Source organism: Lingula anatina, chromosome 4, assembly GCF_051362555.1.
Source record: "Lingula anatina isolate TDL-2025a chromosome 4, LinAna3.0, whole genome shotgun sequence".
NCBI lineage: Eukaryota > Metazoa > Brachiopoda > Lingulata > Lingulida > Lingulidae > Lingula > Lingula anatina.
The window spans coordinates 16,337,542-16,355,645 of NC_141770.1; the positions used below are offsets into that span (position 1 = coordinate 16,337,542).

An 18,104-nucleotide genomic window follows, 5' to 3' on the forward strand; every position below is an offset into this window, starting at 1 on the left:
TTTTTTTTTTATTTTATTTTATTTTATTTTATTTTTTTATGCCAAAATGAACAGTCGTTACAAATGTATCCCTTTAATGTTGCTTTTTCTTTTACAATTAAGTAAAAACAGCTACTGAGATATTCAACTTACATAATGAGAGCTCTGGCTTTAACTCCATTCAAATGACCGCTTTCTTTCACTTCAATAATCCTACATAGATTTTAAACGTCTGTGGGATTATTAATACCGCATTTTCAATATCGGTGGGTTAATTCGAATCTGTCTTGCTCAAGGTTAAGACGATCATCAAATGTCGCCCTTGAACTTATTTTTTTCACATGATTCTTTCTTTCATCGTCCTTTGTGCACCTGGAGCAACACATGGACTTTAGAGTACGTTGAAACGTTTTACCGAACACTCCATAAATGAAAAAATTCATAGAAGAGTTAAGCACTCCACAGACTGTTAGCACTTGGAAGAATAACGGCATATTTCGTGTCATATTTTGGGGCAATGCTTCAGGATAAAATCCAATAATAAAAGTGCAACAATATAAGAGATGAAATAGAAGAGAAGAAACGGCGATCATAATAACAATTTTTGTCAGTTCTCGGTAAGTGGTCATTTTTTGAACGAAAAGCACTTCGCGTCGTTTAGATAGCTCTCGCAGTCTGCGTATTATTTGCACGTTGCACTTCGTTATAATAAAAAAGGGAATACAAAAATAAAAAAGAGCGTGAAAAGCAAGCCAGTAGATCTTATGCTCGGGAAAACGGACAACCGGTGGTTTGAAACAAAATGGATAGGTCTTGTTCAACATACACGGGCGAAATCCTATTGAAACGATGAAGAAGTACTTGGGTATAACGCTTATAAAAGAGGCAATGACGACGACGGCAACCCGTCCTACCCACGTCTTCAGTGACGAGGTATCCAGGAGCTGTGAAGTTGACGAACAAATCAAGCGGTAACGGTCGATGGTAACAAGAACGCTTATCCAAATTGGAATAAGAATGAGCCAGTTGTTTAATGACCAAAGCACTCGTGTATGTTTCGAAATAAAGGGAAGGGTTCCTGGTATTAGTTCAGTGTAGGAGAATATGGACGGGATGCTGACAAAAAAATGTTTGCGAAAGGATGTAGAAATTGTCAGCAACTGCCAAGCAACGGAGCAAAAAGGTTGATGAATTCTGGATCTTAAAATTTCGAAACACGACAAAAGACACTGTGTTTAACACAATACCAACCAAAGCAATAAAGAAAGCCGAAACTCCACCAACAAAATTTACAATCCCTTTGTTATCTACACCACTATCCAATTCCCTCTCTACTACCGAAATATTTGAACTGATATTTAGAAAATCGACTTTCGGCACAGTGTCATTCATCATTTAGAACTGTCCTGCTTACCTCTGAGTCCCAGCTAAATTCAGGTGTTCATACAAGAAGCATCTAAACTGAATCTGAAATCATCTCGCTTACTTACGTCCATACATCGTATTTATAGGCTGTGATACCGTCTAACAATCTTGTAATAATCATCATCCGGTATTTAATTAGGAAAACGAATACCGAGCATAATCCCGTGAATCGATTTCACAGAATTTCTTCGTGTCAAAGTGACCTTTGCTGCTTAGGTAAGTTACATTGCTGACAGAGATTATAACCGTTTATAGCACAAAGGTTGGCTGAGAACACCAAACTTGTCACCGCCCGCAAAGCATAATAAAATGCTTGTCTCGACAGTAAAGTTTGAAGTTTTGGGGCTTAAATTAGATGACTACACTTGGATAACCGACTACCGGCACTTTAACTAAGTTCCGTAGTGTTATTCCACAACGTGTTTTACAAAAGACTGGCCACCAATAAATAAAGTTGGAATATCTAAATAAACTTTTGGCACCAATGGCAGAAAACACTATCAAGAAATTCTCACCACGCTCTAGGGGTTAGGTTAAAAGACCAAGGGGATTTGCAAAAGTAGCATAATGAACCGAGACTCACCGAGACTAAAATTAGACACGATGTCCTGTGGCAAAAGGTGGTGATATTTTCTTGATTACTTCTTTAATCCGTATATAATGCTACTAAGTGACACACCGGCGGTCCTTATTATAAACCAGTAGTGCTTATTAATTACCGGTAAGCAGCAAGACTGTCATCAAGCGTTACCTGCAATACTTGCGTACGTTTATTTAGGGTGAAAAAGTTTTACTTTGCCATATTTCAAAACATGATGTCAGATTTCTACCCTACACAAAGTATATTTTTATGTGTAGCAATTATTTTTCCTTATTTTCTTGGTAGGAGAAATTATTTTAAAAAATAAGGACTTTTCAGTCAGGTGCAACCATATGGGTAATTTATTCTCTGTAACAAAAGTCGTTGCTGTATTTCACAATATCTGCGGTTGCAGGTTTCAAAACTAAATGAATTTTTTTTTCTCGAGTGATTTTCTCGACAGCACAGCCCTGTAATAGCCAGAAGTTGCAGTCATACCAGTGCTAGTATACGGAGTACTACATAGAGGGCAATATCTGTTAGCAGATGACTGGAAACACGGAGAACGTGTGTGTGTGTATATATATATATATATATATATATATATATATATATATATATATATATATATATAATCAATGAAGTATAAACAAACGAAAACAAATTAGATAAATAGATAAGGCTATTAGATAAGGTATTTCCATGACAATTTCTCTTTGTAATTATCCTTGCCAAGAAATAAATCCCAGGTTAGCTGTTGTGTTATAATCCACATTACACTAGTCTTCTTACCTCTTATGACACTAACAGGAAAGGGAATGAAAATAACAACATTTTCTTCATTACATAAATGAAGCAAACTATCATCTGGTTATTCAAATTTTATCCACAGATGCCACAATGTGGTCAACAGATCTGTCTCTGGCTACTTCGATAAGACTCCAGTAACAATATATCCATGTGACACAAGTGGGCACAATTTTAAGTACAAAGCTGTATCACAATCAGCAGTCATAGCTAATCATGTTGGTATTTTTAAACCAAGACATTGTGGCCAGCAGTATTGATAAAATCAGCTCATTAATTTACCTATTGGCTCCACTCTGACATGTATACTAGTGCAATTATATACCTATCTGTACCCTGAGTTTTCAGTTGTTGAAATGGGTTTGTGGTCACAGAAAACAGGTAAAACACCATAGATTAATTGTTTTGGGAAAACATTTGGGTTTGCCATAAACATGGTGCATTTGAGTCTGTAGATGCAGTTGTGATTTATCAAAAATATCAATTAAAAATTTCCCCTATATATGTACTGAATGATTTTACTATAAGATATAAAATGTGCATGCAAACATTTCCCTGAGCACCTGAATCATGAAATACTGTCAAAATGGCTAATATTCTCACTTCACCTTCATGTCAAGTAAGATCATATCTAACAACCACACCCAGTACATCCGACTTAACAAACAGAGAAAAATCTTTTTCTTCAGATGGTGGAAACTCATTTTCTAGTCAAACCTTTATAAATATCACTTTTACTAGTACCTGTTTATTTTGTAATGCTTTCTCAGGAAATGGTCAAATAACTTAACATGCCCACATCTTGATGGGATATCAGATGGTGACATCTACAGTCTTGATGGGGTTCCTCCAGTCAGGACAATGGTTTCTCCTACTATGTATGAAGAATCTTGTGATACTAAGAAAGACACAGCACCAGCCATCTCATCTGGCTCACCAAACCTGACAAAAACACAGGCAAAAAATACCATAAATTATTACACTATAAATTTATCATGTTTCACTCTCCATTCTTACTCTACTTTACAGTATCTGTAATGACAAAGATATCAATGCAATTAAACAGGCATCTCGTGCTCATTAATTCAGTTAGCAACCTATTTTGAACCAACAGAAAGGTCTTTACATGTGCTGGTCCCAACATACTGCATGCAATATGTTAATAACGGCTGCATTCAGAACAGATGATCCGCAGACTAAATGGTCCTTGAATCAAATATGGCCAACCCAACTTGAAAGTGATTCAGCTAATGGTCTCCCCTAATGGTCTCCCCACCTACCACATGCACCAGGCCTTTAGGGTTCTTATAATTAAATGGATTAAATTTTGGCTCCATGGTTTAATTGCCAGGCCCCTGCAGGGATGGCACATGTGAAGGCAGGAATACCATTAGGGAATTAGGTGGCATTGCTTTTAAGTGGGTTGTTCATATTTAGTCCATGGATCATCTCTTGTCAATGCGACCTATGTTACAGAAATGGTGAGTTGGATCAATACAGCAAAAATTGCACACCAAGTTGTGTTACGTAATTGAATCCCAGTGGTGCATGACTGCAGCCCTCAGTTATAAACAGGACTCAAGGAGGTATGTTCTGGAAACTTGTATGAAACCCAGTTAATGCTGACCTATGAATGTCCATGTTTTCAAACTTTTGATCCCCCCCTTAAAAAAAAAAAAAAGGGTATTAAACTGTACAAATTATATTTACCTTTTCAGGGGAATTGGCTCCATGGCTTTTTCAGCTACCATCGGATTTTTCCATAGCTGAATAAAATTATAACTAGGTAGTTAAAGATCTCAAATGTCCAAGTATTTATCAAATTCAAAATATTACTGATAACAACACATCAATATGTATATTTGTATATTCAAGTGAAACAAATGGCATTTCCAGGGGTACATTCAGAAATAGTGGATATACATTTGGATATATATTTACCTTCTCACTCCCAAAAACATACAACCAGCAAATTTTAAATGAAACCACACCAAGCAAATCAATGTGCCCTAAATAATATATTGTCAAATCTGTTCACTGTTTATATTTGCAACAAGATGTGAGACAATTTTTATCACTGTGCCCCTTTTTTCAGGAAATGCCAGTTGAAACAATGCATCCATCATTTTTACTTCCAGTTTACAAAATTTACAATATAATCCTGCGTAAAAGAGATGAGAATGTGAGCAAGAAACCAGAAGAGTGAAATTCAATCCTGTCAGGCAAGTCTCTACTGGGTAATTATCCAACAGTAATCATGACTCTAGCAAAACTGAAGCAAAACAAAAAATCCATTTTCCACATATCCTGTGATATATTTGGAATACAAATGAAATGCCTACTAAAAAGTGATGTTTGCAGTACGGTTAAAATGTTTTCTAAAAAATAAAATGAAGCAAATAAAAAAAGCCTGGATACAAGTGTAAATCGCTTGTTTTTCAGATAGCCTAGCAACAAGGTTATAACAGTGTAATATACCAGCACACTTTAAAATCACAAAGAAGTGTATACAAGCAAAACAGATCTAATTTTCAGTTTCATTTAAACTACATGTTATAGTACATTTATTGTAAATGTACCTATTAAGAGTCTCAGATCTGCAGAAAATTGTGTGATAAATGCAACACAGGATCTGGGTAACTGTTGAAAAAACCTAAATATAAAAATTATAGCAATTATAAAACATCTACTTACTGCTTCACTAAATTTAGTTTTGATGACTCCTGGAGCTATTCCATTCACCCTGATATTCATTGGTGCACACTCCTTAGCCAAAGCTTTTGTTAGACCAAGGAGGGCAGTCTTGCTCACAGAATATGCCGCTATTAGCTGAAAAAAAATTAAGTTGCATGGGTGAAAGTCGTAACAACCAAAAATCCTGAAAACATAGATTGCAATTTCTCGTCACATTTAGAACGATCTATCCCTGTGGGGAGTCTCACTAGATTACTGTCAGATAATCCAGCTTAAACGTCCGTCCAGCCTACTACAAGCTGTAAGGGGGTAATTAACTTTCGTGCCCGCTTGGCTGACAGCTATTTAGCATGAACCCCCAGGGAGTTAGGTCGATCTAGTTTGGATCGATCTAATCTCTGGGAATGGGGTCTTAGACCATACGAATAAAACAAGAACCAAAATGAAGACTGAAAATCCTGAAATCAGGCATAATCCTGAAAACTTTCACCCATAAAGTTGTTTAACAAAAGTTAAGTTGGCTTTAAAAAAGCATTCCTCCTACACTGTCAGAAAATGATGATAATAATAAAACTGTAGTAAATAAACAGCAATTACAAAAGGAATTTCCCTGCTCACAGATGCACAACATGCAGCAGTATTACACAAACTATGTAATACCCATTTTATCATCATCAAATGTTTATGACCCAGTGTATTAGATAAATAATTCCAACGGTTGTGACAACATGACTAACATGCATTAATTCAGACCTTTCACCTTTAGCTTTGAGTATTTAGTGTCCATTCTGAGGTAATAAAGTAAAACCTCTTACTTACCTCAAAAGGATTATAACCACCAATAGAAGACACCATTACAATGTGACCACCACTGAAAGAAGTGGTCAGGGTGAGATTAGAACATCCTTTATCCAGCTATAGGTTTCAATTACTATAAAGCTACCTACAGTAGTTACTCGATCTTTTAATGGGGGACATTTGTGGATTTTTACAGATACTGTAATTCTAATTCATAATTTCTTTAGATTAGAACATCCTATTGAGTGGTTGCAACAAAATTAGAAAACTGTATTCTCTACAGTTCTATTCTATGCAGAAAAAAACACAACAAATGCTATACAGAAATAAAATAATTATGATTATAGAATTATGTATCTGAAATCATTTTTGCTCACTGAAAAGATTGGGTAATTACTGTACTTCAAGCTGTATAAATTCAGATACTGTGATACTCTGGCCACCAAAAAATATTAGACACTGAAAGATTCCAATAAAGTTGTGTGAGGAATCTAACAGTATATATTTATTCTTTATTTTGGTTGGCCAGACTGGTGATACTATTGTTTGAAATAACTGAAAGCATACATGTCCTTACCCTCTTTGTTCCATAATAGGCACCACAGCTTTACACAACAGAAAAGCTGCTTTCACATTGACGTCAAATATCTGGAATTGCATATATTCATGGTTATTTGACACTAAATTCAGTAAGTTAATGATGATTAACTGTACAGAATCACTGACAAAATGACATCCTATGGAGACTCTGAAAGTAATGTGAGAAGGGGGAGGGGATGGTAAACCAGCATTTACATTGAGAATACTAGAGTCAGCAGTAAACTGATCAATATGTATTTTGATGACTATGATGCAGCCAAAATCTTTGCAGTCACTTTTAGCTTGCAGAAGGTAAACTGTATGACAAATTCAGCAGGTTTTGCAACAGAAAATATTTTGCAACAACACATGATTGAGGGGGCATTTTGTGGGTAACAGCAGTCACTTCTGGAGTTCCTAGGAGATTTTTTTTTTTTTTTTTTTTTTTTGAGAACAGATGAAAATTAATGTGTGTGTGTAGATATCGTACATAAGTTAATTCAGTGTGGCAAAACTCTTTTAAATGTCTGACTTGTATTATATCAACAAACATTTTACAAATAACTGAACATAAACTATGTTTAACGTATCAACAGTACAGAAAAAAAAATACCTTGTACATGTACATATGGAGTACATGATTTACATGTATGTGCAAAGCATACTACAATTATTTTCAGCACCAATTAATTCACAAATACATCAATACTCTTTAATTACCAGTGACCACTATTCAATTGGTTTAAATCCGGTTTTACCTTATCCCAAGCTTCTTCTGGTGTCTGTAAATAGAGACAATTTTATGTTGAGCAATGATCACTATTTACTGATACATCTACAGGTAGGGCTTTTCCCAGGATTGGGGGTACAAGCCATCCAAAATTATCGCCTGTAATTTCCTGAGAAAATTCAGGAAGTCCAAGCCATCATTTTTTTTTTTTAATTCATAAGCTGTCCAGCCATCTTTAAAGATATTGGCCACTCTGTGGCTGGACAGTTCACTGGGAAAAATCTTGTCTACAAAAAATTCTGACCCTTTTCACAAGGAGCAGTAGTTTTCTGTGTCACACCAGTTTGATTGGTCCCTGAATGCTGTAACCCTACTAGTACAGTTGTTTTTACAAGCCCCAATGTAAAAATCAAAATTAATCTGGTTATATCATTAACTGGCCATATGTCAACTGTGGGAGCTTCATTTAGGTGACTCTGTTATGTAATAGCCAAGCTATAAAGTTGTCTATCTAGCAAAATGCTCCGTTACAGAAAACTATATTCCATGAGTGAAGAAGAAGTGCCAGACAGTTAAAAATCAAATACAAGTTTCTTTCCTTTCGTCTATCTAGATTTTATTATTTTTTCATAACCTGGCACTGGAGAATCTGACTTTATTTAGTTTGAACTAAGCCATACATTATCTCATATCTACCTGTAAAAGTGTCCCAAAAGTCGGATTGACTGCTGCATTGTTAACCAATATGTCCACTCCCCCTTGCCTTTGTACTGTCTAGAACAAATGTAAAGTACCGTATGTTTAAGCAAAAAGAAAGTCTATGCACATGTTACTTAAAACCAAAACATGAAACCAAACAATCTAATTCTTAGTGGTCTTCAGAAACAATTACTTTTTTTGTTTTTTGAGATTAATATTATCCAGGTAAAAATCCAATTACTGGTATGACATACCAAATGTAAAGGTCCAATGTCAAATAATTAAAAAACCTTGATAACTCTCAAAACATTTATCATATACATGTAGGAGTACCTCAGAAATGAGTTTTTCTCTGTCTTCCTTTTTTCCTACATGGCATACCATTCCACTGACACTGAAACCATCTTTCTTTAAGAGATCAAGTGCGTTATCTACATTTTTCTGCTTTCTACTGCTGATCACTACATGTGCTCCATCCTGTGCTAATCTTTTGGCTATAGAAAATCCAATGCTGAAGAAAAAATCTGATTTTAGTAGGTCAAGTCACTGAATTTTATCTGTTTATGATAAATTAATTAATGAAAGCCTTAACAAGTACTGGCAAAGGAACCAGCATCCATTTAAAAATAACAACAGTGTTTTTTTTTTTTTTTTTTTTTTTTTTTTTTTTTTTTTTTTTTAAGTTTTTAAAGATGCAACATGGGTACGATTCTTAGTGAATATTTCAAGTGATGGTGAAGAGAACTTGTAACTAAAAGAATGACTTTGTGAATTCCACATAAGAAACAATGTACTGCTATTGTGATATTGCAGGTACCGGTATAATTGTAACGCACTGGTAAGTTAAATGAATTCTAACTTTAAAAAAAAAAGGGCAAAACAAGCGATGGCTAAAGTGACGACCAAAGAAGATGTAACGCTGAATGCACATTTAATTATAATGTGCGACCTTGTAGTAAAATATGTGCATGTAAACGGAATGAATGGTGGATCCAATTAATGAGAATTAAAAAAAAACTATTTGAAAATTTCTACCCACCCTTCTGTAGATGCAGTAACTATTGCAACTTTCCCACTCAATTTCTTATTCGGGTTCACGTCAGTGCTTGCCATTCTAACACCAACCGAGCCTGCACGAAAGAGCCTCCTTCCCAATGCCGAGCAAAGCATCGCTGACTGAGGTCAAGATCTAGTAACAATCGGGTTATCTGTACCAGATTGATACACAAGACTGGTTAGAGATGTTTACATTCGGCTCGTCTTGTTATTGAAATCTCCTGGCGGCCACAGGACTGGTACAAAAAATTGACGACATTTCATTGGATAAAATAACAGCATGCGTAAGGCTCGCTACCGATTGCGATTGATCACGAAGCATGTTTCAGCTCGTTGGATAAGTCATCAATGTTTTGTTTAAAAACCAACGCAAGGTGGATCCTTAGAGCAAGTAGGGTGAAGCCGGCAACTTTAGCGGATGAAATGTTCCCAAATGCGATAAATGTTTTCTTTTCTACCTGCTCCAAGGCGTTCGATTCGATGCGTAAGTTTCTCAGTGTTCTTCGATTCATATCCATTCGTTAAATTTTCACTTTATTTGTAATCATATACAGAATTGAACCATAACTGTTTAACCGTGTAATCTGTGTTTCTGCAAATCTGTAGTGTATTAACTTGATAAATGATAATGCATTTTCTCAGCATTTTAAAATCTGTCGTTTCCTTTCATCATAGATTCATACCATCATTTTCCATACCCATGGGCTGTACCCGTTATGTAATTCGAATCATAAAAGAAAATCGTTAATTTTTGGTTATTAAATATATGATACCCGTGGTTTATGATATTCAGATGTATTTTTTATTATTATTGTTTCAGATTCCATCGGTACTACCATACTGAGGGCAGTAAATCCTGATAAAAAATTCACTGTAAGTGAGCATGAAACTGATAACGTTGTTTACAGTCATGCAAACTGGCTTGTTACCATATCCTTTTTCATTTTCCCTCCCTGTGCCATCTGTTATTTCCTTTCTGTTTATTCTTTTTTTAAATCTTTTACTAAATCATGGTACAGTGCATCCTATTTACATCTCAAACTTTGGTAAATGAACTCTCACACACTGGTGTGCACAGGTCATCATGCAGCCAGCCCTTTGAAAAGCAGGGAGGGGAAATATTTTACTTAAAAGTTGAGCTGCTTTACCGCAACACTACATGTACTAGTATGTGTGTCCATAAAAAGTAGATCTCATTTCTTTAATCAGGAGACCTTTTTTCTCGGCAAAATGGGGACTCATTCTTAGGAACTATTCCTAATAAATTTTATTAATTTTAACTGAATGTGCACTACCTCTAGGGGGATGCTGAATGCATTCAGATTATCAGGCTTGCACACCTGGCATTGAGTAGAGTATAGATATGTGGTGATTATAGGAATAGGTTGGAAACAAAAGGTGTGATTGCATTCAGCACAGGTCCCCAAGTTAGTGTAAGTTAGTCAGCAAAATTCATTCTGAACAGTGCTGCCCCCCCCTTCCCCCCTATCCTCCACACACGCACACCACACCACCACCACCACACCTTCTGTAAGATGTCTACAGTTATTTGAGCTATTTTGTAATCATGACACAATGTCATCATTGGTGGACTCGGTATATGAAGAAATGGGGGAGGGGGGCAACACAAAATGGGCAGTGTTTGGAAGCAGCAGTGTGTCTTGCAATGAAATGACTCCTTTGACTGCACACTTACTGTCTTCAGTAAGAAGGGGGTGCTTGTTCAGTTATATGTCTGTCAACTGTGATCATCCTTGGTTCATCTGAAAAAAAAATTAACACAACTTTCTCTCTCTCTCTCTCTCTCTCTCTCTCTCTCTCTCTCTCTCTGCTCAAATTGTGAGACAAGTTGAATTTAGTTATCTTTGGTCTACAGTGAGCCTTTCTGGTGAACATCTGATATACGGTGCTTGATAAATATAGGCTAAATTATTACCACCTTTTATTATAACAAGATAAGACTAAATTAAATTTCTTTTGTTGTAGGTATCCGTAGAAGGCAATATAGGAAGTGGGAAGACAGCTTTCTTGGATTATTTTACAAAATATGAAAATATTGAGGTTTGTATACTGTGCATTTGCATTTGCCATGCAGGATTAGGAACCTATAGAACCATCCCCCCCCCCCCCCCCCTTTCTATTTTTTTTTTTTTTTTTTTTTTTTTTTTTTTTTTGCTTGATATTTATCTTAAAATTTTAAAACATTCTGCAATTTCATTTACAAGCAAAATTATGGTAATTTGTGAAGTACAGTGCTCAAGTAAAGAGATCACATTTATTACAACGTTCAGTATGGTAGATGTCTATTTTTATTGATGATTTGATGATATGAAATTTATTTGAAATTTTTGTATTTAAGGTCCATCAAGAGCCAGTAAATAAGTGGAGGGACATTGAAGGACATAATGCATTGGTGAGTTACCTTCTTTGCCAGCAGTTTCAAAGAGATAATGTATAACAAATGGGTGCAGATGATCTGTCAAAAGAGAGTATTTATTGTGTCTGCCAAAGTTATTCTAGTAACATTATTGTTATACTACAAAAAGGTAACTTACTACTTTCTCCAGTGCAGATTTATGTAATCTCTGAAAATTTGCAGAATATTTTTTTTATCCCATAGCCGCTGTAAGCTATCTGTTAAAGGTTGACAGACTTGAAGGAAATGAAGCACTTGGTTTTTCATAACTCAGTGAACCATTTAATGTGAACACTTTGGTGATCAGATGTGGCTTATCATTAATATGGCATTTTCTCTCTTTGAATTAGATGAAGTGTGATCTCTAAGTCTGAAGACTATTCCTGAACTCTAATTTTCTTCTCCCTACAGTGTTCCTGTTATTTTATTAGTTTCTAAAATGTTTTGATACCATATTTTCTAGAGGAATAGTCTGATTTATAGCTTCATTCGGGTGAATTTTTAATTTTTATTTTTTTCAGAATATATTTCCACAATTTTTTATTTAGATTCCCAGACAATCAATCACAAAGGCAACACTCCCACCCTCTACCCCCCTTGCAACCCCATACCAGGTGAAGTACTCACAACCACATTTCATTGTTTCAGAATTTGATGTACCAAGACCCCACCAGGTGGAGCCTCACATTCCAACATTATGTCCAACTCACCATGGCAAAAATCCACTCCCAAGAACAGGTAATAATGACTGCTCACAGCGTGGCCTTAATAGTTATGTTCTGTTTAACTTGTAGGATCTCATGTACAAAGACCCTAAACGCTGGAGTCTGTGCCTTCAGAGTTATATACAGCTCACTATGGTGGAGAGACATAAGAAGGAACAGGTAGAGTGGAACTAGCAGAGGAACCAAGATTTTAATAATAATTATAATAATGAAAATGTCCAGCCAAAATAAAATGATTTTGATGTTCAGCCAAACAAGTTTTTGAAAACTTTGTTTAAAAAAAAATTACAGGTGAATACTGGATAATAAAAGTTATGTTGTAGTTTGTACTGAAATTTATTTTAAGCTTTTGTCAAAATGTTTGCAATGGAAGCATCATATACAGTAATTAAGATTGTTTCATAAAAAGTGCACTTTTTAAAAATGGCCTTTAGATGTAAGAAGTAATAAGTTACAATGAGCTATCTAGTTATGGCCTTGATTTAATTTTTGGTAGATCTTTGAGATATCTATATAAATTGGGGTCCAGATTAGTGACAATAGCTAATTTTTTTGCTTTTACAATAAAATTGCTTAATGTCTCCATTTGATGGAGAGATACTAAAATAAATCATTTCTCCTATTGCCTTTCTGTTTATTTAAAGCCCAAGCAAATTATTTGAAAAAGAAAATACCACATCACCTTAAGGGGTAATCTTACTATATTTTCCATTTCAGGTGAGACCTGTGCGCCTCATGGAAAGATCAGTTTACAGTGCAAAGTATATATTTGCTGAAAACCTGTACCAAAGGTATTTTAGTGCATCATGTTACCTGCAACCTTCTTTATCATAATCACACAATATCTGTCACACTGTGACATCACACCTAATACATTTTGTGTTATGATATATGAGCAGATATTTTTTGCCTCAAGTTCTTTCTGTGCTGTATATTACCCTTGGTTGTTTTCCCCCTCTCTCATTAAATTAATTGTGCTTCTGTGCACACAGCAGTAATATTTCAAACATTACTATGTCAGACAGACATTTTCAAACTGGAGGGATGGACAAGTAGGTCGAGTTTACTACCAGAATTTGAAGAAGGTGAATTTTTTACTCCCTTTTTCTGGCTGGCATGTGGCAGGCACTGATTTGTATACATTTCAGTTGTAATGGCACCTACTCTGGCTTTGTATTAATCTTTAAATTTAAGCCACATTGCTGATTTAAAAAGGATACCAATGACTCTCTTTAAATTTTCAGTGGGAAAATGCCTGATATAGAATATGTCATTCTTACTGAATGGTTCAATTGGCTTGTTTCCAAAGAATACTGCCACATAGATTTAATAGGTAAGTAGTAGTTATACGCTTTGTATTTTAATTCAGTGATAGGGTGTAAGTTAACCCCTTTTGACAGGAATGTTAGACCTGGGAATGGAAGTTTGTAGTCCTATACAATTTGTACAAGTTATGGTCAACCTAAAATACAAGGGTTATTATATGAAAAGAATGTCACCTGAACAAAGTATTGGGAAACAGACTGTGGTTCCATGCTATTCTTGTCACAGCCTTCTTCAAGTAGCCAGTGCTACCTCGTTTCTTCTATTGATAGACCCTACCTGCCAAACTTTCCCTATTTTTTTCTTATAGCATTAATTTCGGACTTACATTACATGGCCAGTAGAAATGGTTTAGAAAAATGTATTGCTGCATTATAATTGAGATATATGATGTTGTCAAGACATGCTGGAAACTTTTCTTAAAAAGCCAGATATTCAAAACAGCTTTTACAGAAAAAAGTTAAAAAGGGCCTCACCATAGGACTTTTTGGCAGAGTGAATGTAAGTTCAAAAAGGCATCTCCAAAGATTGTTGTTGGTCTCTTGGACTGAATGTGCATGTTTTTCTACAGGCCCTTTGAAAAAATGTATAAGTCATGACTAGTTGGGCACACTTTCTAAAGGGGCAGTTTTGGGGAAGGGATAATGCAGGCTGCACTATGATTGCAATTGGTTTGGGCTCCCAAGATATGTTGAGTATATTGATAATTTTGGCATTTTTACACACAGTTCACTTAAAATAATATGTGCACCAAGTACATGTACCCACATATCTTTGGTTTCTGCATCTCAGATTTGAAGATAAAATATAGCACAGTTGCTGAGCCTACTTTAAGATTTTAGTGTGCAATGAAAGGTTTGTCAAATGGGGGGATAAGTAAGCTTAGCACCTGTGCAATATTTCATGGGCACATTTTGGAGGAGGAAGGTCAAGGTACATGAATGTAGTTACTTGGTGCACATGTCGTTTTAAGTGAGCTCTGCATATAAGGGACAAAATAGCAGAATTATTATTCAATTCAATGAACCTCTTTCTTGGCAGTTTAACCTCCTATGATGGGATCTGTTATCATCATATCACAAGGAGCAGAATTTGTCTTTCTTTAATAATCAAATTTAGAAAATGACATAAAAAAAACAATATCAATGGGTTTTAAATTAACAAAGGTATTCACAATCGTAACAGATTCTTAGCTTATTAAAAGAATGTTATGTATTGCAGTTTATCTAAGAACAAGGCCAGAAGTTGTTCATGAACGAGTGAAAAAGAGATGCAGAAAAGAAGAGAAAGCGATTCCCTTGGTATGTAAAACTTCAGCTAATTGAAAAAAGATGATGAACATAGTTTGTGTGTCAAGAGTGAAAACTATACTTGAGGTGAAATGGATTGGATAATGTAACCTATGTTGTGTTGATATTTATGGAATTATATATATGCTGGAATAATAATCTGTATATTCATGTATCCTTGTAATTTTAGGAGTACCTAGAACATCTAAATGAGCTATATGAAAACTGGCTTATAAACAAGACATCTTTTCCTGTGCCTGCCCCTGTCTTGGTAAGTGGCTCTGACTTTTTTTTTACCCAGAGTGGTTTTTTTTTTGGCCAAAACAAAGAGTTATTATCCCTTTAAACTTAAATTTTTAAAGTACAGCTAAATACCCCTAGGCTGTAATGTTATCCCCTTCAAAGGGCATGAACTCCAAAATCAAAAGCACATTTTTTTTTATTTTGCAAAGATGAAAAGTTCACTCAAAATGATGTGTGCTTGGAGTAGCTACATGTAGCTTTCTTGGTTCCCTTAATTTTGGCACGTTCACCTCTGTACTCTCAATTTGCCCAGCTCAGTTGGCTCCTGTAGCTTTTCTACCAGGTTGTATATAGACTAAAAGATATTGTTACTGTATGCTTGTCTCAAGGATATTTTTCTGCTTGTACTTCACAGCAATTTTTACTTTTTTTTTCTCTTTCAGGTTCTTGATGCAAACAAAGATCTTTCCAATATGTGTGAAATTTATGAAGAAAATAAGAAACAAATTCTTTGTGGATATGGATGAAGTTGTTTAGGATATTGAGAGTTCATCACCAAAGAGTCTTACAATCAGTGAATTGTGCATTTGTCCAAAGCCAAGTGAGGGACTGTCAGCATTGTTTACTCATTTTTAAAGGAGAAATGAATACTGTAATTTTCAATTCTAAGGAGACTGAGGAAAACAGATGGTCCAAATTCATTCTATTTCATCCTCAGTACAATGGCACGACATAAATGCTATTGACCTAAAACCTCTGCAAGGCAACAGCTCCTTTTTTATCATCTGCAAAAACACATAAAACAATTACGTGCAATTTTTAAAATGTCGGTTTTAACACCTGCCTCTGGTATATATGTTTGATGTTACATTTCATGGAAATATGAGATTGAACTTAATCAGCTTTAAGACAAAATCAATATCACAATATAAGTCAATGGAGGGAAGAAGACCACAATTTTATTAGTAGGGAGATATGCATGTCTCCGTGTTATTTGAGTTTGATGAAAGGATATTACTTGGTTTTTTGGAGGTAGTTGTAAAGGGTGGAACAATCAAGAGGCAACTACAAAGAGTGCTTTTAGTGGAAATCTTGTCTTCATATGTCATATTTTTGGGTCGGTTCTTAGAGCAAAATTGAAGTGATACTGAACAATTACAATTTTATTAATGGCATCCATATAACCGGTTCTGAATATTTTGCATGTGTCTTCAGACCTGGTAGATTTAACTGAATCTTGTAAAATTTGTCGGAGGTATTTAATTTCTCTTTATGAAACCCACAGCACAAGACGCGTTGGTGTAGATAACATGATAACAACATGACTGCTTAATGATTAGGAGACATTTGAGAAAGGAGAATCTCACCACAAATATTTTGAACAACACCAGGTGTTATTTGTTTTATAATTATTTCAATAATGAGGGAATCCTAAAATCATCTGAAGGTCACTTGGTGGAATTTAGTTTCTGCATGAACCAACATGAGAATGTGTACACTTATCTGCTCAAGAAAGAAAATTGAGAATACAATTTTTTATGAAAGTGAAATATTTCATGTTTGTAGGTAAAAGTGCATGGTAAGGGCGTTGTTTCTGTGTTCTAATAGCAGTACTTGATGGAGTTGTCTCTCTGAACACATGCTCTCTCATCATGCTGTAGGTCATTAGGTAGGGTATCGAAGTTCAGGTCATTGTGCAATTATTTGCTACCCAAAAACATTTGGGTTCTTGTGAATATAGATGACTGACTGCTATTTTTCATTACTTATGCTTTATCAAAAGAGGGTAGGAGTCTCATTGTATTTTAACATTATTTTGTATTAAGCAATTGTAGCAATTTTCATTGCCGTTTACCATTAACTTTTACTTTCATCAGTTCATTTTACTTGGTCAAGTTTTAAATTGTAAGCATAGTGACCATGAGAGAAGTTAAATGTTTTTCCATTTTGGTAGCTATCTCTGTGAATGACATTGTTTGTGGATTACTTAATATTTTTTAATATGATATACCTTGTCGCACAGTTCCAAGATTGTATAATAAACCATCATGTGAGGTCGCTGTATTACATTTTGACTAGCAACATTTTATCTGTAACGGTTATTTTCGATTGAAAAACTTCATAATGATGAGTCAACATTTTCATTGACTCCCATAGGTTTTAACGCGATCAATTACTAGGCCTCCGTATCAGCTAATCTAGTCTTTGTATTCTGAGATACTCCAGTTTTATTACTTTTTTTCTGCCATATTTCCTCTACATTGACTGCAACTAGATTTTAAAGGCTATTTCCTTGCTTGTGTGGAAGTTATTTCTGTTAAGCATTGTGTGTGTGTGTGTGTGTGGTTACCTGAGACCTTAGAGAGAGAGAGAAAGTGTCAGTCCAGAAAAAAAAAACGGAGATTGGATACCTTAAAAGTATTTCGTGCAATGTGATAGCAATAAATGTTTTCAAAAATGAATATGCTAGGATTGGTTTGTGTTATTTGCTGATACGTGCATCGCCCGAGTTGCAGAGCTTCCCGGTAATTCGCCATGAGAGTCGGGGGTAGGGCTTGGACCCGCCAGCCATGTATGAGAGATACAAGGGTGGAGGTATAATAGGATTTAGAACCGCCTTGTTATGGGGTGGATCTATGGTTATCTATGGTTTCAAGTGGAAAGTAGTGCCATGTAAATGCATACGACTCTTCGTTTCTTGTAAGGAAAATATATCAGAAGGTTAACCTTTTTTATTTTGAGCTATCGGTCTTAGTTTTCT

General features: G+C 35.3%; 2 protein-coding genes across 3 annotated transcripts; one reads left to right on the forward strand and one right to left on the reverse strand.

The window, feature by feature from the left end:
- Nucleotides 1-2,852: 2,852 nt before the first annotated feature.
- LOC106178920 (dehydrogenase/reductase SDR family member 4) lies at nt 2,853-9,560 on the reverse strand. The gene is made up of 9 exons (XM_013562286.2): nt 9,331-9,560; nt 8,625-8,802; nt 8,289-8,366; nt 7,621-7,644; nt 6,861-6,931; nt 6,305-6,356; nt 5,486-5,620; nt 4,502-4,557; nt 2,853-3,733 (listed from the first exon to the last, which is right to left on the reverse strand). The coding sequence occupies exons 1-9, from the start codon at nt 9,459-9,461 to the stop codon at nt 3,619-3,621; spliced, it is 840 nt and encodes a 279-aa protein (XP_013417740.1). The 5' UTR covers nt 9,462-9,560; the 3' UTR covers nt 2,853-3,618.
- A 51-nt stretch (nt 9,561-9,611) lies between these two features.
- Nucleotides 9,612-17,805, forward strand: LOC106178919 (thymidine kinase 2, mitochondrial). 2 transcript variants are annotated; one of them, XM_013562282.2, is made up of 10 exons: nt 9,612-9,831; nt 10,168-10,220; nt 11,334-11,408; nt 11,707-11,760; nt 12,412-12,501; nt 13,206-13,279; nt 13,733-13,821; nt 15,033-15,112; nt 15,291-15,371; nt 15,787-17,805. In XM_013562282.2, the coding sequence occupies exons 1-10, from the start codon at nt 9,696-9,698 to the stop codon at nt 15,868-15,870; spliced, it is 816 nt and encodes a 271-aa protein (XP_013417736.2). In that variant the 5' UTR covers nt 9,612-9,695; the 3' UTR covers nt 15,871-17,805. The 2 variants fall into 2 exon arrangements, with proteins under 2 accessions (XP_013417736.2, XP_013417737.2); XM_013562283.2 differs by lacking the exon at nt 12,412-12,501 and adding an exon at nt 12,558-12,647.
- Nucleotides 17,806-18,104: the final 299 nt, after the last annotated feature.